General features: G+C 30.0%; 5 protein-coding genes across 12 annotated transcripts; 4 read left to right on the top strand and 1 right to left on the bottom strand.

Moving 5' to 3' along the window:
- The first annotated feature begins 115 nt into the window (after positions 1–115).
- Positions 116–5090, top strand: LOC137826309 (ranBP2-type zinc finger protein At1g67325). Of its 2 annotated transcripts, none has more exons than XM_068632238.2 (7): positions 116–189; positions 302–350; positions 1302–1414; positions 1715–1916; positions 3285–3398; positions 4014–4120; positions 4790–5090. In XM_068632238.2, the coding sequence occupies exons 1-7, from the start codon at positions 175–177 to the stop codon at positions 4922–4924; spliced, it is 735 nt and encodes a 244-aa protein (XP_068488339.1). In that variant the 5' UTR covers positions 116–174; the 3' UTR covers positions 4925–5090. The 2 variants fall into 2 exon arrangements, with proteins under 2 accessions (XP_068488339.1, XP_068488338.1); XM_068632237.2 differs by having other exon boundaries at positions 1712–1916.
- Positions 5091–6982: 1892 nt separating this feature from the next.
- On the top strand, positions 6983–9130 carry AHG11 (Pentatricopeptide repeat (PPR-like) superfamily protein). The gene has a single exon (XM_068632507.2). The coding sequence runs from the start codon at positions 7145–7147 to the stop codon at positions 8951–8953; it is 1809 nt and encodes a 602-aa protein (XP_068488608.1). The 5' UTR covers positions 6983–7144; the 3' UTR covers positions 8954–9130.
- A 2488-nt stretch (positions 9131–11618) lies between these two features.
- Positions 11619–16526, top strand: LOC137825541 (uncharacterized). Its single transcript, XM_068631232.2, has 5 exons — positions 11619–11733; positions 11824–11938; positions 12058–12118; positions 14920–15640; positions 16064–16526. The coding sequence occupies exons 1-5, from the start codon at positions 11706–11708 to the stop codon at positions 16117–16119; spliced, it is 981 nt and encodes a 326-aa protein (XP_068487333.1). The 5' UTR covers positions 11619–11705; the 3' UTR covers positions 16120–16526.
- Positions 16527–17290: 764 nt separating this feature from the next.
- Positions 17291–20881, bottom strand: LOC137826594 (uncharacterized). Of its 7 annotated transcripts, none has more exons than XM_068632614.2 (6): positions 20658–20881; positions 19937–20328; positions 19204–19514; positions 19064–19114; positions 18405–18820; positions 17291–17834 (listed from the first exon to the last, which is right to left on the bottom strand). In XM_068632614.2, exons 2-6 carry the CDS (start codon positions 20308–20310, stop codon positions 17598–17600), a joined length of 1389 nt encoding a protein of 462 aa, XP_068488715.1. In that variant the 5' UTR covers positions 20311–20328; positions 20658–20881; the 3' UTR covers positions 17291–17597. The 7 variants fall into 7 exon arrangements, with proteins under 7 accessions (XP_068488715.1, XP_068488714.1, XP_068488717.1 ...); XM_068632613.2 differs by having other exon boundaries at positions 19937–20333; positions 20658–20862; XM_068632616.2 differs by having other exon boundaries at positions 17291–17804; positions 19937–20333; positions 20658–20862.
- Positions 20882–23521: 2640 nt separating this feature from the next.
- LOC137826593 (V-type proton ATPase subunit G 1) lies at positions 23522–25199 on the top strand. The gene is made up of 5 exons (XM_068632610.2): positions 23522–23553; positions 23694–23786; positions 24239–24339; positions 24431–24583; positions 25002–25199. The coding sequence occupies exons 2-4, from the start codon at positions 23699–23701 to the stop codon at positions 24572–24574; spliced, it is 333 nt and encodes a 110-aa protein (XP_068488711.1). The 5' UTR covers positions 23522–23553; positions 23694–23698; the 3' UTR covers positions 24575–24583; positions 25002–25199.
- Positions 25200–25922: the final 723 nt, after the last annotated feature.

The raw sequence follows: 25922 nt of genomic DNA, 5'->3' as shown, positions 1-25922 counted from the left end.
TTAATAAACTTTGTACAACACACGTATATTACACATAATACACTGATACTTAGCATAATAATTATCGTATAATAAAAAAATATTTTGTTTATTTATAAGTATCCGTTCAGTCTTCTTCTCTCTCTCATTGTCTGTCTCCATTCTCTGACAATTTCTCATTCTTTCTATGTTCCAATGTCTTCTACAAAGGTGGTTTTTCTTTTAAATTTCTATACAATGTTATTTATTTACCCAATTCACACTGATTTTTATTTTCTGTTCCTTTGTATTACTATCTGGTATTGTGTATCCTTGCTCTCAGGAGGAGGATAACCGAGGTTCCTTTAGCTCTAAAAGATTTCGCAACGACGGTAAAAATACAATCTTTGTGGTCTCATACTGCAACTAGTTTCTTTTTCTTTACTGATGTCCTTTTTTATCTGGTTTGCGATAATATTATGGTTTTGGTATTTTTTTGCTATGTGAAGAAGAATTTGCATTACCCTTTTGTATTTTGGGTCATTTGGGTTTTAATCTATGCGGTGGAAATGTGTTTTTATTAGGCATGCAATGTGATTAAGCATGTCAGTGTATTTAGAGCTGTTTGTGGCTTTAAAGGTGACACTTGAAGGTGGAAGTGTCCAAGTTGAATTTAACTTGTGAAAAGTTTAAATCATTTTATCTCTTTGTCTTCTTCTTTTACAAGAGACTGTTGAAAAGTTGTGTTTTTCTATAGAGATTTACTACCATAGACTGTCTGAGAAAAAATGCTCTTATTATGATGTTATTCGTATAGAGGTTGAGGGTAGTCAAGGGAAAACTAACCTGTGAATCTGTTTTACTGATTGCGTGAGAAGCTGTTTTATATTTGAAAGTGTATTTGTCTGCAAAGGAAAATTTTCTTTTTGACTAGAGAGGTCAAAAGGGGTGAAAACAATTCTCTTCCAAAAAAATATATTAAGGGAAAACATTTTATCTAAGAGGGTTTGCAATTTTATTGATTAAAGATTGCGAAGAAAATTATTATAAATAAACTAGTTTATGTGATTTGTTTTTGGTTTAAGCCATGAAATCCATGTTCATTATCGTTGCTCCTGGTCCATGCTAGTTAATTTGTTGCCATGGAGTGCACAGGGAATAGGAGAGACCTTCTTTTTAGCTTATGTGTAAAGTAGAGCATTAAAACTGCTTCTTTATGCAGATAACCTGATGTATGAACCTATTGGAAGCCTTCCTGTTTATCTTAATGCAGTGCTATGATAGAGTATATAGATTTTCAGAGGTTATAATGCTAATTGTTGATTTTTCTTTTATGGAATCAGCTTCGCGTAAAGATGGAGACTGGACCTGTCCTAATTGTGGAAACTTAAACTTTTCTTTTAGAACTGTTTGCAATCAGGGACGTTGTGGTGCTCCAAGACCACCCCTAACTCCAGTAAGTGCAGGCTTGTTTTAGGTTGTCATCATCTTCTCCCATTTTGGTGAATGGATAATTTTATTTGAAAAACTATCCAATGGGAGAACTTGTGTGCAACTAGGTGTGTATGTACAAATGAACCAAAATAATAATAAATATAAATTATTGAATCTACCAGGCTTATTCTATTCTCTTGGTTTATGATTAACTAAAACTAAGTGACCAATGTGAATTAAAAGTTTATACTTTTTTTTTGTTTATTATTGCCTTGTAACTTTTCATATTGATCAGTGTTTAATTGATTGGGATGTGCAGCAGCCTGCCCTAATTACAAGCCCATATAGAAATAATCATCCCTTCTACTATGGTGGATTTACCTTTCCTCCCCCATCATATGGAATGCCAGGTCAGTTTGGATCCCTGATACCACATCTTGGTACACAGTATGATTATGGTCTGTATGCTAGGCCTGGTGCACCATATGGTCCATTGCCCATGTTCCCACCTGGAAGCTTTGGAGGTACACTTCCTATAATTGTATCAGCTATTTCTTTTCAAGCAAGGATTTGTTTCTTATTGAGAAATTTGTTTGTGGACAACTTTTTTCCTATATAGAGAACATTGCTTTATTTATATATGACAAAATTATTATTGAATTATTAAAATTTAGTTTAGATGTATCAATGTTTAGCATTCTAGAAGACTGGAGTAGTGATCAAGTAAATTAATTGGTAGTAGATATTGATCTCCACAAGATGAGGGAGACAATAACTATGTGAAAATAAAGAAAAACTGTGAAAATTTCTGTTAATGTTTCAGTAAGCTATAATAAACATTTGGCAGAGTGACCATTTTTAAATTCAAATTTCACGTATCTTATTTTTGAAAATTTCATGTACCTTATTGTTGGATTTTTTTTACACATTTATATTAGTTTATACTTACAGTGGAACAGGTGACCAGATGATTTAATTTCTCTTGTATTTTTCTGATGGCATAAATATAAACATGGGTAAAGTATACAATTTACCTTTGCAACTTGAGGCAAACTTCAATGAAATAATTACTTATTCTATGCTCCAGTTTAGATGTACAAATTTTAAATGTGGCACCGATTGTATTTTAGTTGATATATATTATATTACCAAACCTTTTGATACCTGCATTTTATGTGGAAAGTGGAAACCTCAAAATTGTCAATTCATATTAAAGTGTGGTGTTGCATTGTTCTTAGTGCATATTAAATTTTTTGACATACTGAGGAGCATTTAACTGAAATCAATATCGATACTATGATATGAAGCATTGACACTGTAAGAAATAAAGCATCTATGTACAGCACACAAATTTTGATGCGATGTTGTGATAGGTAGAATGAGTAATCTGAATATTAAAATTATAATTCATTTGAATGTTTAATGATGTTAAAATGCTAACTAAAATTGTTTACCTCGTTCTTATATGCTAATATTCAAGATTGCTATTTTATACGTTAACAATAGGAACAATTGAAGTAGGAATGAGACAACTAGAGCTCTAGAGTCCTATAAAATACAAATCGTTGAACACAAAAGACCAGAGTGAAAATAAGGTGCATTTTTGTATTTATCTGTGAAAACAGGAAATGTCTTCTCAAATCAAACAGGCCCTTAATTCAAATGTTTTAAGGAAATTAATTATACACTAGGATTTTGTATATTAACTGGACCTGCCTCTTTGGGTATTATTAGCTTTGGAGTTGATTGAAAATATTATTGAGTTTTGAATTAGAGGATTGTGTTTTGGTTCTTGCTCAAATCACAAAACTATCTGGTTCATTTTGGTTCTTCATTCTGCATCAATGTCTATTTTGTTTTGCACCTCTAGTGATTATGTTACAATTGATCAGGTATTGATTATGATCCGAGGCTTAGAATTGAGGACTGTGGATATGGCTTTCAAAGTCCTCAATGGGCCGAAGGATTAGTGGCTGATCATTTTGCATCTCGAAAACGCAGAGGAGGTATTTCCAGGATCTATTACTACTTGATCATATTTATATTCAACGCTTGTGGTGTCCTCGTTTTCCAACACTGAATTTTTTATTTTATTTCTAAATACTTTAAAATTATCCTGGTTTTGAACAATATTTACTAATTTTCTGGTTTGTGAAAAGTTGCAATGGGTGATTCTTGTTAAGTTAGCTTATCATGGTGTCTTTCTTTTTGTCCTGTTTCCTGTGTCAATTCATCTCAAGATTTTGCTGGCTCCTTGATTTGTTGTCTTCTGCAAAGGGTTGGCTCTAGTCTTAAAATGTTTAACTTGACTCAGTAGTCATGCACTAGTTTGTTGGACAGAAAAAGAACTAATAAACAAGTGCCGTTTGTTGTTCCACAGAAGAAAGGAAGTTCTGATGTGAATGTTCACTTTCTCATAATATTCTATAAATATATATTTCCTAGCTAAACATCAGTTAGCCCTTATAGTTCATTATACGTGATCTAATCTCTGTCATAAAACTTGACACAGTTGAGCAGCAGACGCAATCAGAGTGTGTTTTATTTTGCATTTATATGAAGTTTTGCCATAAGATGACATCTTACTTAACTGTCTTAAAAAGAAAAAATTTACTTTGCAGGGCCAGATGGTTTATCTGAAGGAGACTGGATTTGTCCAAAATGTGAGAATGTTAACTTTGCCTTCAGAACCACTTGCAACATCAAACATTGTGGAGCTGCCAGACCCGTAAGTGTTTTCGTTTGTTGCAATTCTCTGATAATCACCTTGTTGCATGAATCATGAATGGATATTGCACATACAAGAGATGACCCTTTTTTTTTGAGATCAAGTTTTGATCTGCACTGCATTTATAAGCTTCAAATACAGTAGTCCAATAATGGAACTGTTATATGGATAAACCATATCAAAGCATGATTTCTAACAGTAATGTTTTCCCCTCGTTTTTTTGTACAAGATGATAATTCTGTTCAGTAAGCTTTAGTTCATAAATGAAATGTCAGCAAGTTTTTTATCTATAGAACAATTAACATGTGTAGATAGATACATCGAATTGATTTCTGATAAAGTTAAATGAAAACCTTATCGGTGCCTTGTTAAGAAATTTAATTTAGTGTGAGGATGGTATAATATAACCATGTAACTATCTTGCATAAAATATTTATATACCAGTTCATTACACGTGCACAAGTATTTTATGACAAACATTTGAATGTTGATTTTAGGAAGTAAAAAATGAGATATACTCAACTAATCAGACTAGTTCATTGTCAAACTCTTCAAGGTTTACTTCTTAGTTTTGATGAATTTGAACTGTGTAAACAATCTTTATTCTATGTCACTTTGTCATGATGGATTTTAACATTAGATGCTGGTCTGTTCCATGTTTTGTTGAAGAGCTCAAACAATCCAAGTTCAACAGTTATTCCTGAAGGTAGTTGGACTTGTAAAAAATGCGGTAACCTCAACTATCCCTTTCGAAATGTATGCAACCGCAAAGACTGTAGAACTGATAAAGCAGTTTCTGTCTAGTGACATCACTATCATGTAAATAGAGATTTCAGTGCTTTTGTCTCCTTTTGTAAAGAAAAGTTACTCTTAAATGAAGATGAAATTGGATAGCACTGACTTTTATAAGGTGGGATTTCCCTACAAATGATTTTCCCTTGATTATTGATTACAATTATTTTTCTGTTAATCTGCGTTGATACCTTTGGAAAAAAAGTTGCCTGTTGAATTGGAAAATTAACATATAATTGTGAGTATCCTGGTATCATCTTTTTTTTTTTTTTTCTTATAGTAATTTATGAGTGTGTTGATAATTTCAGTTCACTTTCTAAACCCAGGCTACTAATTTTCTTTAAAAAAATTGTTGGATTTTTTAACTACTCATGTATGTGTTCAAATCATCAGTTTGTTGAGTTTTTTTCTGTGTGAAAACGTCTTATTTAATACCAATGAATCACAAGCATTGGATAAGACAATGAATATGCAAATTTTCTTTCTTATATAAATTGTACTCATTATCTCTAATTCTAACAAAAAATAGTCTGTTGAAAACAGCCGATTATTAATAGATATCTGTAGTTATTTTAAAGATTTCATTTGAGTATCTGAAATGATTTCTTTCCTCCTAAACTTATGATACTATTATTAATTAAGTCATTGAAAATTAGAGACCAAGATAAAAAAAAAGGTTAATTTAAAAATTTAAAGAAAATTTTAAACGTTTTAAGGATTTAATTGAGTTATTTTCTTTAATTTGTAATCTTAATATTATTACGAAATTGGATAAGTTGAGCCTTGAGAGCACGACTTTGACTGAAGAAGTCATAGACGATTTTATTGGTAAAATTCAAAATTCGAATAATTTGATTAGAAAATTTCTCTAAGATCTAGTGTATGTGATACAATTTTAATAACTAAAATTATGTAATAATACGATTTTAGTTGTTTTTATTTAATACTGAAGTGATTGTGGACTTTCACAACTTCAACTCTATCTATCACCATATTTTCTACCAATATTTTGTTTTGTGCCGCAAACTAAGCTTTCCTAGTTATATCGACTTTATCAATTATTTCTATTTGACATATCTTATGGTTTGATTAATTTATATCCTTTTCATCTATTAAAAGATTAAAAAAATTGCTAGACATAAAAAAAATCTAAATAAAGTTTAATAAATAATATAATAGAATAAAATATAAAAATATGACATGGATGTTTTAAAGTAATGGATTTTGGAATATTTCATTTTATAAATCAGAAATAGTGGTAGTGGTAGTATGAGTTGGTTCATATATGACAATGCTCTAAACAATATTTTTCTTACAAGGTATGTATGTATGACTTTTCATCTTCTTTATCCTCATTAACTTCCTCAAATCTGCAATTAATGAGCCAGAAGATCATTCTCCACTCTACCAATATTACTCATATTAAGAGTAAAAACAATACTTACCAAATCTCATAATAATTTTTTTTAATTCTTGTAATTATCAAATGAAATTGTATTATTTTAGTAAAAAAAGTTGAAAGAATCATCAACCAATAGAATGTTTGTATTAAAAATTATAGGAATATTACATTAAAATTCCGATTATGGGGGTGTTAGTAATATTTGAATTAGATTGAAATTTTTGCTCTTCTATACTTTTTCCACTTTGGTATGTTATTATTTTTTATTTACACAAATTTTAATTCTTAAGATTATACAAACACTGATAATTAACATAAAAAGGGTTAATATTTATTTTTAGAGTCATGATATATTGACACCCTCTTGAGAGTAATACACATTTGACGTTGTGACAATAACATGGCAGGGTGAGATTGCGCGCGAATGAGAAGGAGCTTCAAAATAGGATAAAAAATAATATATTACATCGATTCTTAAAAATAATCGGTGTAATATTTTTTTTTTATTCAAAATGACCCATATTATACTAGTTGAGCCATTTAACCGATGTAATAAATGACTCATATTAAAAAAATTAAGTTTTTTTTTATAAAGAGTGGGTGAGTCATAAACATCACATAGGTAATCACTTAAAATACACCGATAACCAATTTTATGTGTGCCAGTATATGTGGAGGTACCTGTAGTTGGATAATTAGCAGGATTATTACATGGTACCCGGTGTGAAGTGTATGTTAGTATAAGGTGTTAATAAAACATATTTCTTGTTTTTAACTTGTAAGATGGAAGAGTTGAAGAAGCCGAAGAAGAAAAAGAAGAAGGAAGAGTAATGGGAGAAGAATGCCAAGCTGAACAAAGAACCCTATGGAGCAACGCAGAGAGAAGATGCTTACAGCTTCTCCAATGCAAGACAAAGAGCGTTACCACCCTTCTTCAAATCCATGCCTTCATGCTCCGAAACTCTTTCCACAACAACCTCAACCTCCTCACTGCTTTCATCACCACCTGCGCCTCCCTCGCCGCCACCTCCCCTACGCGCCCTCTCGCGGTCGTACAACATGCGCGCAGCTTCTTCGACCTCGTTCGCACCCGCGACACCTTCCTCTGCAACTCCATGATCGCTACACATTTCGCGGCTCGTCAGTTCTCCGAGCCCTTCACCCTCTTCCGAGACCTTCGCCGCAAAACACCGCCTTTTACGCCTGATGGGTACACCTTCACCGCACTCGTGAAGGGTTGCTCGGCTCGTGTGGCCACGCGGGAGGGTCCGCAGCTTCATGGGGTGGTTTTAAGAAACGGGGTTTGCTTTGATTTGTACGTGGCAACTGCTTTGGTGGATATGTACGTGAAGTTTGGGGTTTTGGATAGTGCCAAGAAGGTGTTTGATGAAATGTCTGTTAGAAGCAGGGTTTCGTGGACCGCGGTTATTGTGGGGTATGCGAGGTGTGGGGATATGGGTGAGGCTAGGAGGCTTTTCGATGAGATGGAAGATCGGGACGTTGTGGCTTTCAACGCTATGATTGATGGGTATGCGAAGACGGGATGTGTGGGTTTAGCGAGGGAGTTGTTTGATAAGATGGGGGAGAAGAATGTGGTTTCATGGACTAGTATGATTTCTGGGTATTGCGGTAATGGTGACGTTGAAAATGCTAGGTTGATGTTTGACGCTATGCCGGATAAGAATTTGTTTACTTGGAATGCCATGATTGGGGGGTATTGCCAGAATAGAAGGTCTCATGAAGCGTTGGAGTTGTTTCGTGAGATGCAGACGGTGTTGGTAGAGCCAAATGAGGTAACCATTCTGTGTGTTCTTCCGGCTGTGGCTGATTTGGGTGCTTTGGATTTGGGTGGTTGGATTCACAGGTTTGCCCAAAGGAAGAAGTTTGATAGGTCTGCTCGTGTTGGCACTGCTTTGATTGATATGTATGCAAAATGTGGTGAAATTACGAAAGCCAAATTGGTTTTTGAGGAGATGACTGAGAGGGAAACGGCTTCGTGGAATGCTTTGATAAATGGTTTTGCAGTCAATGGCTGTGCCAAGGAAGCATTGGAGGTGTTTGCAAGGATGGTGGAGGAAGGGTTTAGGCCAAATGAGGTAACTATGATTACTGTACTATCTGCTTGCAACCATTGTGGTTTGGTGGAGGAAGGAAGAAGATGGTTCAAAGAAATGGAGAGATTTGGAATTGTGCCAGAGATTGAGCATTATGGTTGTGTGATTGACCTTCTAGGAAGGGCTGGATGCTTGGATGAGGCTGAAAAATTAATTCAAGCCATGCCGTATGATGCTAACGGGATAATTCTAAGTTCTTTTCTCTTTGCTTGTGGTTATTTTAATGATGTATCGAGGGCAGAGAGAGTGCTGAAAGAGGTGGTGAAAATGGACGAGGATGTTGCGGGAAACTATGTGATATTGAGAAACATGTATGCTACGGAGCAAAGGTGGAGGGATGTGGAGGATGTTAAACAAATGATGAAGAAAAGAGGAACAAGTAAAGAGGTTGCTTGCAGTGTTATTGAGGTCGATGGAAGCTTTAGAGAGTTTGTGGCTGGTGATTGCTTGCATTCACATCTAGAGGCTATTCAGTTAACTTTGGGGCAGTTAAGCAAGCACATGAAAGTTGAAATAGTCTATTGATAATGGAAACACAGAAAGCTGAAAGGAGAGGTCAAAAGGAAATCAATGAAAATTGGAAGAGGCTGGGTGCATGTACAGATCAGGAGTTCAACCAGATAATGAACTGCATGAAAAATTTAGAAGAATGCTATTTAAAGTTCTTTTTATAAACAAAAGGAAATTGAGCAAGAAATGAAAGAGAAATTGAAATGTTATAAAATATGAACGAAAGGTGATATACGAAATTTGATAAGAACAATTCGCGAATTATAAATGTGCAATGAAAAGTAAAGAGCAGGAATTAGTAGACTTATTTCCAGGGAGATAACGTAACATTTTAGAAGAAATTAAAATAGACTAGTTAACAGAAGTGCAAGTATTGTTCCTCTGTTTGGCCATTTTCACTCGTATTTACAAAATAAAACCCAACATATGGCGTGTGTGTTTACATTCTTATTAAATATAACTCATTAAAATAAGATGATATAAATATTTGATGAAATAAACGTTACTAAAGCATGGAATTTTATATTTTATTTTCTAAATAGGCTATTTTTCCTATTCATTGCAACATATCCATTTTAATTTTATGCCTTTATTTATATATAGATGCATGTTCTATTATTTTTTATATATTCTATAATTTATAATTATATTAACATCAATATTATTACATAATCTACAAATTTATACATAATTATAAATTTCAAACCCTAAATCCTAAATTATACGCTCTCAATAAATCATAAACACAAATCCTAAATGTGGGATGGACTATATATTTTGAGTGGTCCGATAGCGGCCCGATAGCGGGTGGCACGATAGGCCCAACAAATACTCGCTAGGATAGGCTCGAAATGGCTCTGATACCATATTACGAAATGGACTTTAAGCCTAACTCAACCCCATAAAACTGACTCAAGGGTTGAGGTTTGCACCCACTTATATACAATGAAAGACTCTAATCTCTAGTCGATGTGGGATCTCCAACAACAAACTCCTAAACATATATGTCATTTTAAAATATTTTTATTTTAGAAGCTACATTTTTTTTAACTATTGACACACATATCATAAAAAAAAATCATAGGTAAATCAACCAAATATATCTAATTTATGTCATCACAATTTTTTAACACAACTTCTTCAATGAACTTTTATGTTCAAAACAAAGTCGTGTACGGCTAAAAACTTTAGTGTATTTTTTTTTATTTACAAAATTATCATTACGATAACTTCAGAATTAGGGAGAACAATGCGAGTTGCTCTGCCGGTATAGAATATGCAAATTAATTTTACTAGTCCATCCCACGAACCAACTTGCATAAGAAATACTTTTTTAAATAATTTTTTTGAATAACTTTAATTTTTTTATTTAGATGCATTAGATAAATGTCTCATAATTATATTCTCACGACACATGTGTAATAAGATGTGAGTAAAAGTTCTGGAATGTAAAATATAAGACTGCATGAAGAAAATATGTAGGTGTAAAAAAGAATTTCTAAATTTTTAAGTTATGCGAGTCAATCCGTCCCGTCCCACACTTGACTTTTGCAGACTCCGAGTTATCTGAAGTAAGTCTAACCAGGTTATAATATATATAAAAAAAAAGTTGCAACATTTATGTAATAAAATCCCTACAAGCACACTAGCCTTGTTGAAGTATTTGAAAACTCATGACTTTATGACATATGGTATAAAGATACATGTCGTTTAGAATGGTTTCAACTTCCTCATGTTTTCTAAAACGTTTTTCTTCAATAATAATAAATATATATATATATATATATATACACACACACACATATAACTACCCTTTGATTCTTTAAAAATTAAACTTCTTCTCAATGATAGTTTATGTGTGTTTCGTGATTATCTATTTATTACTTGTTACTTGCCATTGAGGGAAACGTTCATCAAGCAACTCTCATATTCTCTATAACTTTCTATTAATAGACAAATAACCTAGTTTTCCATTCTTTTAACTAGTACCAACTTTTTTTATATCTTAATCTCTTCCACAGTGTTACCTCCTAGCACTGCAAAGTGATACTTTTCATTACTATGATAACAATCTTAAAATTTATTTATTTTTTAATGGAATAAATTTGAAATTACATATTCACCAAATCACAATTTTAAACTGATTTATTTTAACATACAATTATTAAAATAATATTTTCCTATTTTGTTTCTTCGGTCTTTTTTTTCATCCAATCTTGTTCTCACAAAGCCTCTTCTTCCTTTATGTTATGAGTGAACTGTCTAATACCATTTATAGACTTTGCTTTTGTCTGGTTTTTCATTGCTCAAATCTGAACTTTAGCCTTTAGTCTTTAGACTCTCAATTTTGCCATTTTTAGAAAGAAAATATGTCCCTTGCTATGTGAGTGACACACAAGTATTTTTATGAAACTTTTCACTATTGATTCTTCGACCTATAGATTCATAGTTTTGCTTCCTGCACTAACCATGTGAATGGTTCTAAAGTGTGAATGCAGATAAATTAATATAATCTGCATTATTTAAACAAGTTATGTTCTTCTTTAAACATGGTGGAAAGCTATTACACGCCAAGAATCACACAAATAATAAACAAACAATTCATAACATACTGTTATAGCTTTGAAGTGTACAGAGAAAGTCATACTTTCCTTAAACAACAAAGTTAAGAGATACCATTAACCCACATTGTCATCTCCACACCACCATGTTCTGAGTTAATCTTTGTTTACAGCTTTTTTTCTTAATTCTCAACAACAAAACAGTTATGGCGATGAGCTTCATGACAGGAAAAGGTTCTTCATTCATTTTTTTTTCCTTTCATATACTGATAAATACCCTTTGTCATATACTGATAAATACTGCATTTTGATTTTGCATCTCAGGTCTATCAACCACCCACTTGGTGAACTTGGTAGTGAATACACTTTATGATAAATTTGTTGAGAAAGATATCAAAGGATTTGATGGATTCAATGTTGGTATTCTTGATACCTTCAAGTAAGCATGTGGTTCAATTCCAATGAAAATTTGTGAAGCATTTTTGTTCTGTAATCTCTGAAAATGAAAGGTTGTTGATGTTAATTATCTCTGAGATTTTGCTAATAAATTGAATGCAGCACTATCAACATGGCCTTACCCGGGAAGCATTATATTGCACCTTCATATAAGGATGTAGAGGTTAGTTATTTCCTTTGAATGCAGGTCTTCATATTCTAAGCTAAAACATATAGTTTAACTTCGCTTTCATTAACCTATAATATCAACTCATCTCAAGACAAAAACAAAACCATTAACTACAATTTTGAACATAGAGGGCTTGATATTAATTTAGTCCTAATACATCTTTAACACCATTTACTAATATGATCATATTTGAAAGATGAGTTCTCATTTTCTTTGCTAAATTATATTAGTAAACATGGAATACTTAACACAATTTTCACTAGATTAAGAGTTTGATATTATAATTTGATTACAAATATCAATTTGACATCACTTACTAGTAATATAGTAATATAACCAAATTTGTAGGATTTTCTTCTACAATTTTATTTTATTTGACTATATTATTAGTTTAACACCTATATTACACTAGAAGAAAAATATAGTTTTAGCGGAATTTGTTTTTACATTACTAAGAATTAATATTTTCATTAAGTCATTTATCCAGGGTTGTGGTTTCTCCTGCTAAATCATCTATGGGGAATACTTTTCTCGGGGTTTTTTTTAAATCTTAGGAAAAGTTTTTCAAAACCCTCTATTAAATATCATGGATTTAAGAACCTTCATATAATACCATGGGTTTCAAAACCTTCATAAAATATCATGAGTTTAAAGACCTTCGTAAAATATCATAGGTTTCAAAATCTTCATAAAATACCATGGGTTTCAAAAAACCTCCGTAAAATATCATGAGTTTTAAAATCTCAGTAAAATATCCTGAGTTTTAGGACCTCCGTAAAATATCACAGGTTTTAGAACCTCTATATTTGTTGTATTCAACCACAATTATTTATATCTATTGTATTTATTTATCTATATTTGTTAAAGTAATTTTTCAATAAATAAAACAAATAAATGAATATAACATTTATCAATTGACAAAATATATCAAAATATTGATAAAAATATACCAAAATATATCAAGTAAATACATTAAAATTCAAACTAAAATACAAGATATGAGTTAAAAATATTATGAATAATGTTATGGAGTACTACAACTGAAAACATAGCATATTGTTCACAAAGCACAAAATAGGACAAAAATCATTTTCACACTATACTATACTCTTCAACAATCACATATGCTCCTTTTGATGTCCAAATTTTTTTAACACACTTCCTTGATGAGAAACCTACAATATTAACATGTATCACCATTAGAAATGTAAATTTGGAAAATAAAACATACATTAGCGATGAAATATTGAACATAGTCAACTCAAGAGACAATTGACCTTGATAATTTTGAAAAAAAAAATCATCAGTGTGTCAACTATTTTTTTACATTCTTCATATTGTTTGTTTTGTTCATCCATTTGTAACTTTAATGTAGTGACTTATATTAAACCACAATTTATCATGAAAAAAAGTGAAAAATTATACACATTAAAAATAATCAATCAACAAAAGTTATACTACATTTGTCACAATTTTTAATATTAACCAAATAATAATCAACACCTAGTAATTTATTGATATTAGTTTAAAATATTTTATAAATTAACCATTAATATATAAAAAAAAATTGAAACTTAACTAATGTTAAAAAAAATCTTTGTTATTTTACTGATGTTTTATAATAAACATTTAAAATTTAATGAAGATTAAAAAAATCTCCATTACAAAAAAAATTAATATAAAACATGTTCACGGATATAAGATATTTTTTTAAAGACGTGAGGTGTTATTTTGTCAAATATAAAGGATAACATACAAATAAAATGAACGAAAATCTAATATATATTTTCAATAAATTTAAAAGTTGGTATTCATTGAATTTAATAAATCACATTATTTTGTCTATTTATTTTATATAACATATTTACATTAATTTTAGAAAGCTTATATACAGTAGACTTTATTTATCTTTTTGTGCATGCTTATAAATTGTCAAAGACGAGAGCAACCATCTTAAAAATTAGAAAATTTGGTTATCCACTAAAAAATCATTAAATTGCAACTAAATTTAGATATAAAAAATAATTAGTCGTCACTATATTAATTAAATTAGATATTATTTTAAAAACTAACAAATTATTGGTATCTTAAGTGATTTTAATTATTAATAAAAAATTATAAAATGATTTCTAAATTGGTATCTAAATTAGCTACCAAAATTTTAGTTACTAATATTTTAAATTTTAAATTAATTTTTAAAATACTAATAGAGACTAATTTAGAATATAAAGTATTAAGTAACCAAAACTTTGATAATTAATGGTTAAATACCAATTTAAAAATTATTTTATAAATTTTTATTCATAATAGAAACTACTTTAGATACCAATAATTTTTTAATTTATAAAATTGTCTCTGATTTAGGTCAAATAATAACTAATTATTTTGGTATCTAAAATTAGTTTCTGTTTAATGATTTTATTGTAATTTTAATGGAATACAAAATTAAACTTCAGACTAATCAGTTAGGTTAAACATGAATCCATAATAATCTTTATATTTTAATAACTAAATTAAAGTGAACCACCTTCTTAACACCAAAGTTGATATTAAGCATTCTATTTAAGAAATAGAATGGTAGATTTATATTTTTAATTGGTAATATATTTTATTTGTTATCTTCACTTTAAATAAAACAACTGTAAACTATAAAAATATATAGATTATTACAATGTAACTAACACAAGACAAGGATCTCACAATAACACTTTTTAAGTCATGCATTTCATTTCAACTTTTGCATAAACTAAAGAATGATACAATTTTTAGCTGCTCACAAACTTCCTCTGTTTCAGGATTTGTTCAAACAATGGGAAGAAATTGATAGAGAAGAGAAAAGGAAGAAGTTCATTGAGTTCATTAACGAGAAAGTGAATATGAACAAAGTAGATGAATCTATGTTGATCACTGCAATGATGGCACCACCAGCAGCCATGATGGCTAAGAAAACAGGACAAATAGTGCCTCAACTTGCACTCATGAATGCCATACCTGATGTTGTATTTGTGCCATCAGCTACACTTTTGGCTCTAACTGCTGTCAAGATCATAACATTAACCTTCACTAGAAAGTCAACAACCAACAATACAATCTCATCTACAACTGAAATAGAGAAACAACCTCAAATTAAAACTGAACAAGAACCTCAAACTCCAACTACACTTGAAACTGAAGTAGAAGAACCTCAAATTGAAAGTGAACAAGCACCTCAAACACCTGAAACTGAAATAGAAGAAGAACCTCAAATTAAAACTAGACTAGAACCTCCAACTACATCTGAAACTGAAATAGAAGAACCTCAAACTACAACTACACCTGAAACTTTGGAAGAAAAACCTCAAATTGAAACTGAACAAGAGCCTCCAACTAGAATGACACCTGAAATAGAAAAAGAACCTCAATCTCAAACCAAAACTTTGCCAGAAACTACAATACAAGGACCTCAAGTTGCAATTGAACAAGAACCGCCAATTGTAACCGGGCATGTCCACAAGGACAACACCACTTGTTTTTTATGTAATGAATACCACATTTATTGAGTAACATTCAAATACTTTTGCCTCATTAAAATTTCACACACCCACACACTCACAGACATACATACATTCACACAATTATGTAGTATTATAATTTCATTTTATAAGAGGATGTTTCTTACATATATTAAAGTTGTTATAGTTAGTAGTTGGTAATTGTATTAGTGTTTAAGTTTATTTTTTAGATAAGTCCTAGATTGTTGGTATCATGTGTTATTGCTAATTTAGAAAATTTGGTCATTTAAATGATAATTAGGGTCAAATTGAAGTTGGCAATTCAAACTTAATTGCTTTCTTTTATTCATGTTTTTTATAGTTATTAAATGTGTGGTTTTTTTTTAGTATTTTTTATGATTAGGTAGATTACCAAGTTGTGAGCTGAACATGTGATTTGGCTGTTTAGGTGAGGAGCTAATTGCTAGGATAAAGGCAGAAAGGAAGAAAGGAAGGAAGGACTAATGCTATATCAGTGAAGAGAATTAATGTCAGCAATGAAAATGAAGCTGGAAGTCTTGTTGGATACCTAATCTAATGGTGCTTGAAACAAGGTAAAAATTTGCTTGATGTTGAGCATAGGATTTGCAATTGCATGGTATTTGGTTAGCAAAATTATAAATATAATGTAAAGGGTAATAGGTTCAGAACAACAATGAAATGCAGGCAGCCTAACACTCTTTTTTGCAAAGGTTAATCATAGGCATCAAAGAAACATTAATGAAGATCATTTTTTCTTCCTTCTCTTCTCATGAATAGCTAAATCTCTATGATGTAGTTTAAATAGATAATATGTACAAAAATGATAAATGTAAATAGTGTGCTTGTATTTTGATACTTCTCAATAATAATTATGTCTTAATGTTTTGTCACTTTGGTTGTAGTTCATTGTTTATGAAAGTAACAAAATTAAAAAAAAATAATCTAGTAGTCCTTGTTAATAAGTGTCCATTAAGGGTAAGGTTTGTATCCATATGATACATTTATTACCATTTCAAATTTTAAACTTGAGAATAGTCTCATTTAATCTTTTGAATGGAATCATTATTTTATTATTATTATTATTATTATTTTAGTTCAAAAAATATATTTAAGATTTTAATAAAGTCTTACTAAAACGACATTATCCGATTAAGTTAATATATTAAGAGTATTTTCAATTTTCTTATTGTTGATCAATAAACACATTATTTTACTGTAGATTCTACAAATACAAGTTGTTTAAGACTGAAAAAACCTTCAATTTTCGGAGATCACGTGTCACTAGAAACTCCTCAAATTCATCCCAACGGTAATCGTATTAATAATTATAGTAATCATCTTTAGAATAGAAGAGACACGTCTAATGTTTAATGTTTATCCGAAAGAAAATGTGTTGGACCAAACATCTTGTATGTTTTTGTTCCACTATTTTATGTTGTTTTGTAGTTTCGACCACACATCAACCAAGGTGCAATTTACACACAAGTTGGACAATTTTATTTAATGCCAATTAGTTTTAACATAAAGTCTAAATGCAATAACAATGCAACATGTTTTATCTTTCAAAATGCTTACATAAATTAACTTTCAAACAAACAGATATGGCAAAATAAATAAGAAACAAGCATAACTGCATGTGTGGTGACTCTTCAGGTACAAAGAGAAAAAATACTTATTCAATTACTGACGCAATAACTCCCAAACAAATCAAGAAAATATTGCTTAAAATAAGAATTTTCCGATAATTATAAACACAAGCTTTCTTTGTACAAAGAGCATGCTACCTTTTTACGTCATGTACAATTGAACTCATTTGTTGATGCAAGAACTCATCTTGATATAAGAAAACACGTATGTTCGATAAAACTACCATTTACACATTATGATTGATAAATTCTGAGCTCCTGTACTTGTCTCAAGAAACAAACAATCAATGCATGCAGATTCAACTTAAGCCACTACTATCTCCGCTTCCAACCCTTTGAGATAATTTTCCTCCTTCCCCTCCTTTTGCTCCTACGAAGATTTGAGTTCGATGCAGAACCAACTTGCAAAGCAGAAACAGCATTCTCAGTGGACACGGATTTATGCTCTTCAACTGATTCCTTGGTTTTCTCCATAAACTGATTTCTAACACTCTCAAAATCATGCAACCCTTCCTTAGCTGCCTGATTTTGTATAAGAATTTCATCATTGGTCTGCACGCAGAGGATATGACATTACAAATTTACAATGTCTACAATGATCCTTAAACATACAGATAGATGTGGAACGAAGTTTACGATTCACATATCACATATAACCTTAGTAGATGGATTGTTTGGTCCATGGCTACAATTCTTGTTATCAGCTAAAAATTTCAAGTACAGTACACATCAAAGAACACAGTATTGACAAAACAAAGTACTTGCGAGAAGCACTTCTAAACAAGGGATGATAAACACGTCACATGGCAGCTAGAACCAGGAGGATATGCCAATTTGTAGAAACCTAGAATATGAGAGGGCATCTCAAGAGTAATTACATACATATATTTTACTATACATAGGCATAAGAAACATTTAAAATTCAAGTACAAAGGACATTCATCTAAAAATAAAATAAATGTAAGTACATCTACATTTTCTAGTGTGAAACTCGCTTGCCACAACAACAATAACCAATAACCAATATCCAATATCAAGCACAACCACAAATTAATGCAAGCAAAATAGAAAACATAATAACATACAAGTTGAAATTACATTTAGCTAGGGAAAAAAACTTACATTTTCCTGGAGAAACTCAAGCTGGGGCATATTGGTGGTTTCAATAAAGGGAGTTGCCATGGCTCGGGTTGGTAATGTATCTTGAGTCAGAAGTAGATCATCTGTGTTTAACTCAGATTTATATTGTGATGAAGCACGGAAAAATCTGACTGGAAATGTGTTGTCATTGCCAAATAAAGAACTAGAATTTCGGCCCGAGTGATTAAGTCCATCAGATGGTCCAATCATGCCCAACTGAGTTACAGAACAGAACTTTCCTGGATTTTCTCTAAAAACATTATCAATTCGAGTTTTCAATTTCCCAACACGTGACTGTAGCTCTTCAATACATTTAATGATGTCAATGATAGTTTTATCATTATCTTCAAGATCAGCAGAAGACAATGTATCATTAAACTTGGCCTCCTCAGTAAAATCTGCATTAACTCCGGATAAACAAAACAAATAAATTTTCAGTCATGGAAAATGGAAACAAATAACAGTGGATTAAAAAGCTGTTTCACAAAAAATGACCATACTCGTATCAATGGATACATGTAAAAAAGATGAAAACCTTTGTACGTATTCTTTCACCTTGTACGACTCACAATTTAATGACATGAATTTTAGTAGCTAAAATAAATAACAAATACAGCATTTTTGTAACTACTGTCACTCACTCAAAGTATCACCACAAAAATCTTCCATACAAGTGTCCCGGTTTTTGTTCTCTGAAATTTGACAAAAAAAAAAAGAGAAAAAGATTAGGAGGAGAATCGCATTAGCAAAAAATACTACAACTAACCAAGAAATGTCATACCATAGTAAGAGAATATACTATGCTTAGACACATATGATGATAAATCGAGTTCTTCAGCTTTCTTCCTTTTCTTTCTCTTCATAACTTTATTTGTGCCAATGCCATCATATATAGGTACTGACTTCACATTACGATCATCAGTTGTGAACTTTGAAAACTCGAGCTGCTTTCTATAATCGTATGCCGCAAGCTCTTTATCATATTTCAGTGCCAGAGTATTAAGTTTCTTCACTTGTAATTCTAGCCACTTGCAGCGCCACCTAACAGGGTGAATGAAGCTCCTCCAGTGCCAAGTTGTCGCCTTGTTCTTTCTGAATGGTTAAGAGTGTAAATTGTTAAACACGTGCAATTGATGGTCTAATCTAACACACATAAGAATAAGTAAACCTAACACAAAAATATGACACCTAACAACTTTAGTCATGTCAACAAAAATAACAGATACGGTGAAGTTGTTTATTTTGAGCAGACTATGTCACATAGTATATAAAAAAAAAGGAAACAAGCAGATGATTCTTCTTTAATATCTACCCACAAAGTAATCCCGAAAAGAGTCTTTTATTAGGGCAAAGGGACGGCAATTAAAGCAAAAATGATTGGATGATAACTGTTATGGCAGATTCCTTCTATGCATAGTTAGTTCTTTTCCCCCTTCTTTTTCTGTGTTCAAATATGTTTTATTGTTATCTTCAGACACGACAAGAAGATACTCGAGACTGAGTCAGAAACATACCTAGATAAAGAAGTCTTACTTTGATCACCATCACACATTGGCACCGATTCTATTCCAGCCGAGCCCAAGGCATCCTCGGTGCCAGAATCTGTATCACCAAAAGAACTGGAACTGGAACATTCAGAATCAGTGACATCCTCACAAGCATCTTCCACTGCCTTGCCACCAAAGATTATGCTCCCACTCCCAACTATATTAACCTGCACATCCTCCTCATTTGCACCAGACATAGGAATATGCTCAATCGCCTGGCAGCTAGAACGAGGCTGCTGAACCACCTTTTGCTCTTTTGACTCTGAAAACGCTGAGACAGGAACCCTTCCATTCTCCTTTTCTAGAGCATCTTCTTCTGGCTTCACATTGCCAGAACTCATTTTTCAAAATCATTCAACCTTTCCTATTCAGAGAAGAGAGAAAATACCAGACCACAATGTCAAGATTGTAATTGGATGCGTGTTAAACCCCCACCCAATTTCAATCAACTCGCCCCACAAACCCTTACAAAGAAATTGAACGTCGCGAGTTGTGAAATTATTAACAATTTCGAAAGAAAACATGAAAAACATATAGAAAAGCAGCAAAATTCAATCTTTATAGAACTAGGTTAATACAAGAAGATGTGTTATCTCAAAAGGGGTTTATATGATCCACGAAAAATGAACACACAGAGGCAAAAATTGATAATCAGAGCAGAAAGACAGTGACAGAGAGAAAGACTTACAATAGAAGAGAGATGAGTTTTGGTTGGTGGATTTAGAATTGGGATTGTGGATGAAAGCTTGTTTATTTGGTGGTACAGAACACACAATCCAAACGGAACATGTTCTGCGTCTGTTGTTGAGCTTTTCGGAATGTATATGATTTTTTTTTCTGCGTTTCTCTGCTAAAATATTAATATCATTTCTAATTATTAATCTATTATACCAGAATAGCATTATTAGGAGTGTTTGACCGTTACTAGGGTCCTGATATTTTATCGATCTGATATTAAATAATTGATATATAATAAAAGTTTATACATGCAAATATTATATAAAAGTAACGTCAAACTACATCTATATTTTTTTATCTATATATCTATATATAACTACAAATATTTATTTTATTTTATCCTTACATCAATATTTTTATTTTATTTTAATTATTTTATCATTTTATAATTACTTAAACTTAAAACTAAACAAAAAGTTAAAATTAAATTTGAAAAAAAATATTTACGGTTTGTAAACACTATTTTAGTAAATACCATTAATTACTGATTTTATTTTTATTAACACTAACAGTAATATAATTTATAAGTTATTTAAATGTACTTATTGATATATTGTGAAAAATATATTCAACATAATAGTTTAATTTACAAATGTCATACAATATGGTAAATTTACAAATAATAAGTTTATTTTTAAGTTTACAAATGTTATTCAATTTATAATTGTCATGTAATATGATAAAAGAATTTTAAAAATGTCATACAATATAGTTTTTATCTCTTCTATTTAGTTACAAGAAAAATATTAAATAAATTTAAATTTATAACATAATAAATATAATTATGTAAATCACTAATTTTGATTTGTTATTACTAATATAAAACTAAAAACATGAATATAAATAATGAATTTTGAATAGAAAATAATTATGTTTTTTCAATGAATGTTGGTAACTATTTTTTTAAACTAATATACTTTGATTTGTTATTACTAATATAAAACTAAAAAACATGAATATAAATAATGAATTTTGAATAGAAAATAATTATGTTTTTTCAATGAATGTTGGTAACTATTTTTTTAAACTAATATACTCTCATTTCGTAGATATTAATTTTAAATTTTAAATGTAAAGTAATTTGTGAAACGGGAATGATCGATTTATTTATTAGATGTGTAACAGTTTATTAGACCAGTGAAAAACGTTCTTATCAAACAAGTTCTGTTTTTTCTCCTGTTTCATTATGTCTTTTTGTTACTTTTTATTGATTTCATGTTGTAATTCAATATTTATTTTTCTTATAAAAATCAAATAAATCATATTACCTAGCAATCTATTTTTTTTAATCTTGATAAGAATATGCAAATAAGAAAATAATAAATAAAATTTATAAATTTTTAAAACTAAAAGAATTATGAATGATATGTTTTATATAATTTAATTATTGTTATAATTTAATTAATGAAGATATTCGTTAAAAATAATTTTATTTCAAAAACATTTAAATATCAATCTTTATTTTTATTTAGTCTTCCCTTTAAAAAATAATTTAATGTATTTTTTTCTTTAAAACACATATATATAGATAATTTGATATTTAAAAAAATACGAATATACATATATTTATATTTTATTTAAATAAATACAAATACATATATGATAATACATATAATAAAAATAAAAAAATACTGATACCCAGGTACAAGAATGTTTGTATTTCCACTAGTTAAGAATAATGTATTTTATTATATTAAATTAATAATATAGTGTATAAATCTTCTAAAAATAATTTTATAAGTATATTTACATATACATATAACTTAAATACACACCATTTTTAACATTCTTGGAAAATATTCTTTTGTACTAATGTTTTTTTTTCAAAAATTAAACATAATAAATAAGTCATTTTTATGGACTTCTAAAATAAATAAATAAATATTTTCCACGCCAATAAATATGTTCAAAAATTGTTTAATATATTTTGTTTGCATCATGAATGAATGATCACTAACCACGAAAAATATGCTTTAATTAAAAGATAATAGTAATTAAGGAACTAAAAAATAGGTAATGTTTTTTTCTATTAAATAAGAAAAAAAATGTATCTGTATATGTTTTTTATGGGAAGGAACGACTTACACTGTTAAGAATTTAAATAAAAGTGTATTAAATCAATGTTAGTGTTAAAGTATAACTTTATATTATCATAATTTTATAAAAATAAAAAATAATAATAAGCTGATAAAATGATTTACATTTTAAAAAGTATATATTATATTGATTTTATCTATTCATCAAATAATTTTATACATTTAATTATTGCATCGACAAATTGATTAAGAATATATTTAGAATTTAATCAAAGCATAATGATAAGTGTAATTAATTGGTATTTTTTTCGACAAAATTAAGGAATCCTAAGACCAAACACACAAAATTTGCCAAGTGACACCATCATATATTGTTACGTAATTTAAAATGACCGGTTTTTAAAAAGTTTTCTCAAATAATATTTAAAATTTTCCTTTTACTATGATCGTAATCAAACTCATAAAGTTTTTTATTAATATTTAATGTACATTTTTGTTAATTTTATTAAGGGAAGGCAATGTTTTTTACAAGCAGCATTAAATGCTAAGTTTCTTTTATTTAACAATGATAAAATATTAGTTGCTTATTAATTTTATGATGAATGTGACTTTGATTATTTTAATATTTGTTTCCTTAAAACAAACAATTTTTGAGTTGAACAACACAAACTGCGCAGTATGACTTGGTACATAGAAAAACTACTCCCATGGCTTTCGGAGAGTTATTGTGAGAACAATAATCTCTGAATCAAAATGACATCAAAGTTCTCCCTCATACACCAAGGTTTTGGAACAGTTTCCTTTGTTCAGGTAAGAAATTCATGTGATGTTTCTTCAAACTCTTTTCTCATTTTATATACAAGAGTTTGAGGTTGATGATGATGAAATTATCCAAGATGATGTCCACAATTATAATAGATTCTATGATGGTTGATTTTGTTGATATACAGCTATCATGGATCCCTTTAAAGGACAAGGAGGCATTCAGATGCTGCTAACTGCTGAACAAGAAGCACAACACATTGTATCTAATGCAAGAAATTGTAAGACCTCAATTTTTTTTTCTACAATGTTGTTAACAAGGTTTTGAAAAATCTGTTTGTGACCGTGATGTGAGGAAGTTCAAACACACATCTTAAATGGTGTGTCTGTCGATTACATTGTGAGACACTGACACGAGGTTAAAGTGTCCAATTCAATAAATAAATTTTGGATCATTGATAATTTTAACACGATTCCAACAAAATTGTAAAAATTCTAAAAGTCAAATTTATTGGTATAATTTTTTATTTTAATTATAGAAATAAGGAATAAATTTTTTTGAACGAAAACATATTTCTGCGACAAAGAAAAAACTCAATCATACTTATTCATATAAGTATAATATATAGATCGGGTGTTTTCGTATCCTAATTTTAAACTTATCGAAGTGTATGCGTCAGTGTTTGTGTTATATATGATTTAATATGAATGAATGTTATGTTCAATTTTTCAGTGAGAACCCAAAGGTTGAAGCAGGCAAAGGACGAAGCTGAGAGGGAGGCTGCACAATACAGATCTCACATGGAAGATGAGTATCAAAATTCAATTTCAGAGGTAAAAACTGATGTTTATTATAGATCAAAATTCAAATATGCCATTTTTTTTTGGATTGACAATATTTTGCTGTTGGGGTGAGTTTCCTTAGACCACTGGGAGTTCTGGATCTAATGTAAAAAAACTTGAGGAGGAGACAGATGCTAAGATTAAAGATTTAAAGAAAACAACTACAAAGGTCTCATCAGAAGTAGTTGAAATGCTGCTCAAGTGTGTTACAAATATCAAAACATAATGGCATAAGGTCAGTATCCTAATTCCTCTTTCGAGTGTTAAATTTCTCAGAGCTATGAGATTAATCATCTTATTTTTCATCTCTTTCATCTTATATGCTTAATCATTACCAATAACTTTGTAATTAGCAAAAGTCACCTTTTTCCTCATTGATTATAGCTGGGGCATTGGCCAATAAACCAAATCTGGAAACAACATACTTTAACCATTCATTGTTGTCAAGAATCACAACCAAATTCAATAGGGGTTTCATTTAATTTGAGAAAACATATGATGAAAAGTGTAGGTAGAACTACAATGAAGTGCAACTGAATTTGTCATAAACATGATCAGATGTAGCATCATTCAGGGGTGCCTTCATCTTTTAATTACTCTTTGATTATCACTGTATTTAACTGTGTATTTATGGTTTGTTTCTTATGGTTCAGTAATTGCTGAAGATGCAAACACAAAGAGTTATCATCAATAAAATGAACAGACAAAGCTAGGAAGATTCATCTGAAGATTGTTTGGTTTTGTCTAGGCTACAAAACTCCTGCTTCAACGATTAATATCTCTTATCACAAAGTGAACAGAAGCAATTTTTTTTCTCTCATTTAATATAATTAAATGCTTTAGTAATATCATTATATTGTTAACAATGTATATGGGAATGTGAAACTCTTTTATCATTTCTGTGAAATAACTCTAATCATGAGATAATCATCTGAGTCATGAAACTACTTAGATGTTTAATAACGTACTACTCATTAATTAAAGATAGGAATTAATATGTAAGTTGTTATTCCTCACAAATAAATTAAATATGTTATTAGTCCACATAAATAAGATGATGTTTTTAGTTTAAAAAAACATTTACTTTAATTTCTCGTTTATAGTATTAGACTAAAGAATATTTTCAATATTCTTCCATGCTTTGAAATTAATAAAAAAATGTTTTTAATTTCCTACAAATTTATCCCTTTAAATATTGGAGTTTTTTTCCTACAAATTTATCCCTTTAAATAGTGGAGTTTATCTTATGATATAATACATAATATCATACGATTATGCATTAGAAAAACAACAATTGCAGATACTTTATGTTCTGTAGTGAAAAAGAATAATTGTATTAATTTTCTGTTAAATATAATTTTATTAATGTATTTGATAAGACTACTAATTTAAATAATAGTTTATTTGACTAATTTATAAGCTAATTTTACTAATACAAATATTTAGTAACATACATCAAAATGTTTTATTTTAAAAATTTCTAACTTGTAAACTAGAAGGGTACTTTAATTTCTTTCTATCCATTTTTTTCAATGTTTCATTACACAATATTACATGAAAATTACTTATAATTA

This window comes from Phaseolus vulgaris, chromosome 8 (genome assembly GCF_051622355.1).
Source record: "Phaseolus vulgaris cultivar YP4 chromosome 8, ASM5162235v1, whole genome shotgun sequence".
NCBI lineage: Eukaryota > Viridiplantae > Streptophyta > Magnoliopsida > Fabales > Fabaceae > Phaseolus > Phaseolus vulgaris.
The sequence above is the reverse complement of the archived record's forward strand: the minus strand, read 5'-3'. Positions and strand labels throughout refer to the sequence as shown.

Excerpts from the sequence above, each read along its gene's own strand:
- LOC137826309 (XM_068632237.2), top strand. Across the intron at positions 351-1,301 it reads TAAAAGATTTCGCAACGACG|CTTCGCGTAAAGATGGAGAC; the intron begins GTAAAAATACAA and ends TTATGGAATCAG. Across the intron at positions 1,415-1,711 it reads CAAGACCACCCCTAACTCCA|CAGCCTGCCCTAATTACAAG; the intron begins GTAAGTGCAGGC and ends TGGGATGTGCAG.
- AHG11 (XM_068632507.2), top strand. The coding sequence starts at position 7,145 with ATGGGAGAAGAATGCCAAGCTGAACAAAGAACCCTATGGAGCAACGCA.
- LOC137825541 (XM_068631232.2), top strand. The coding sequence starts at position 11,706 with ATGGCGATGAGCTTCATGACAGGAAAAG. Across the intron at positions 12,119-14,919 it reads CTTCATATAAGGATGTAGAG|GATTTGTTCAAACAATGGGA; the intron begins GTTAGTTATTTC and ends CCTCTGTTTCAG. Across the intron at positions 15,641-16,063 it reads CAACACCACTTGTTTTTTAT|GTGAGGAGCTAATTGCTAGG; the intron begins GTAATGAATACC and ends TTGGCTGTTTAG.
- LOC137826594 (XM_068632611.2), bottom strand. The coding sequence starts at position 20,310 with ATGAGTTCTGGCAATGTGAAGCCAGAAGAAGATGCTCTAGAAAAGGAG. Across the intron at positions 18,830-19,063 it reads TTTTTGTGGTGATACTTTGA|TTAATGCAGATTTTACTGAG; the intron begins GTGAGTGACAGT and ends GTTTATCCGGAG. Across the intron at positions 17,835-18,404 it reads TTGAGTTTCTCCAGGAAAAT|ACCAATGATGAAATTCTTAT; the intron begins GTAAGTTTTTTT and ends CTCTGCGTGCAG.
- LOC137826593 (XM_068632610.2), top strand. The coding sequence starts at position 23,699 with ATGGATCCCTTTAAAGGACAAGGAGGCATTCAGATGCTGCTAACTGCT. Across the intron at positions 23,787-24,238 it reads TGTATCTAATGCAAGAAATT|TGAGAACCCAAAGGTTGAAG; the intron begins GTAAGACCTCAA and ends TCAATTTTTCAG. Across the intron at positions 24,340-24,430 it reads ATCAAAATTCAATTTCAGAG|ACCACTGGGAGTTCTGGATC; the intron begins GTAAAAACTGAT and ends GAGTTTCCTTAG.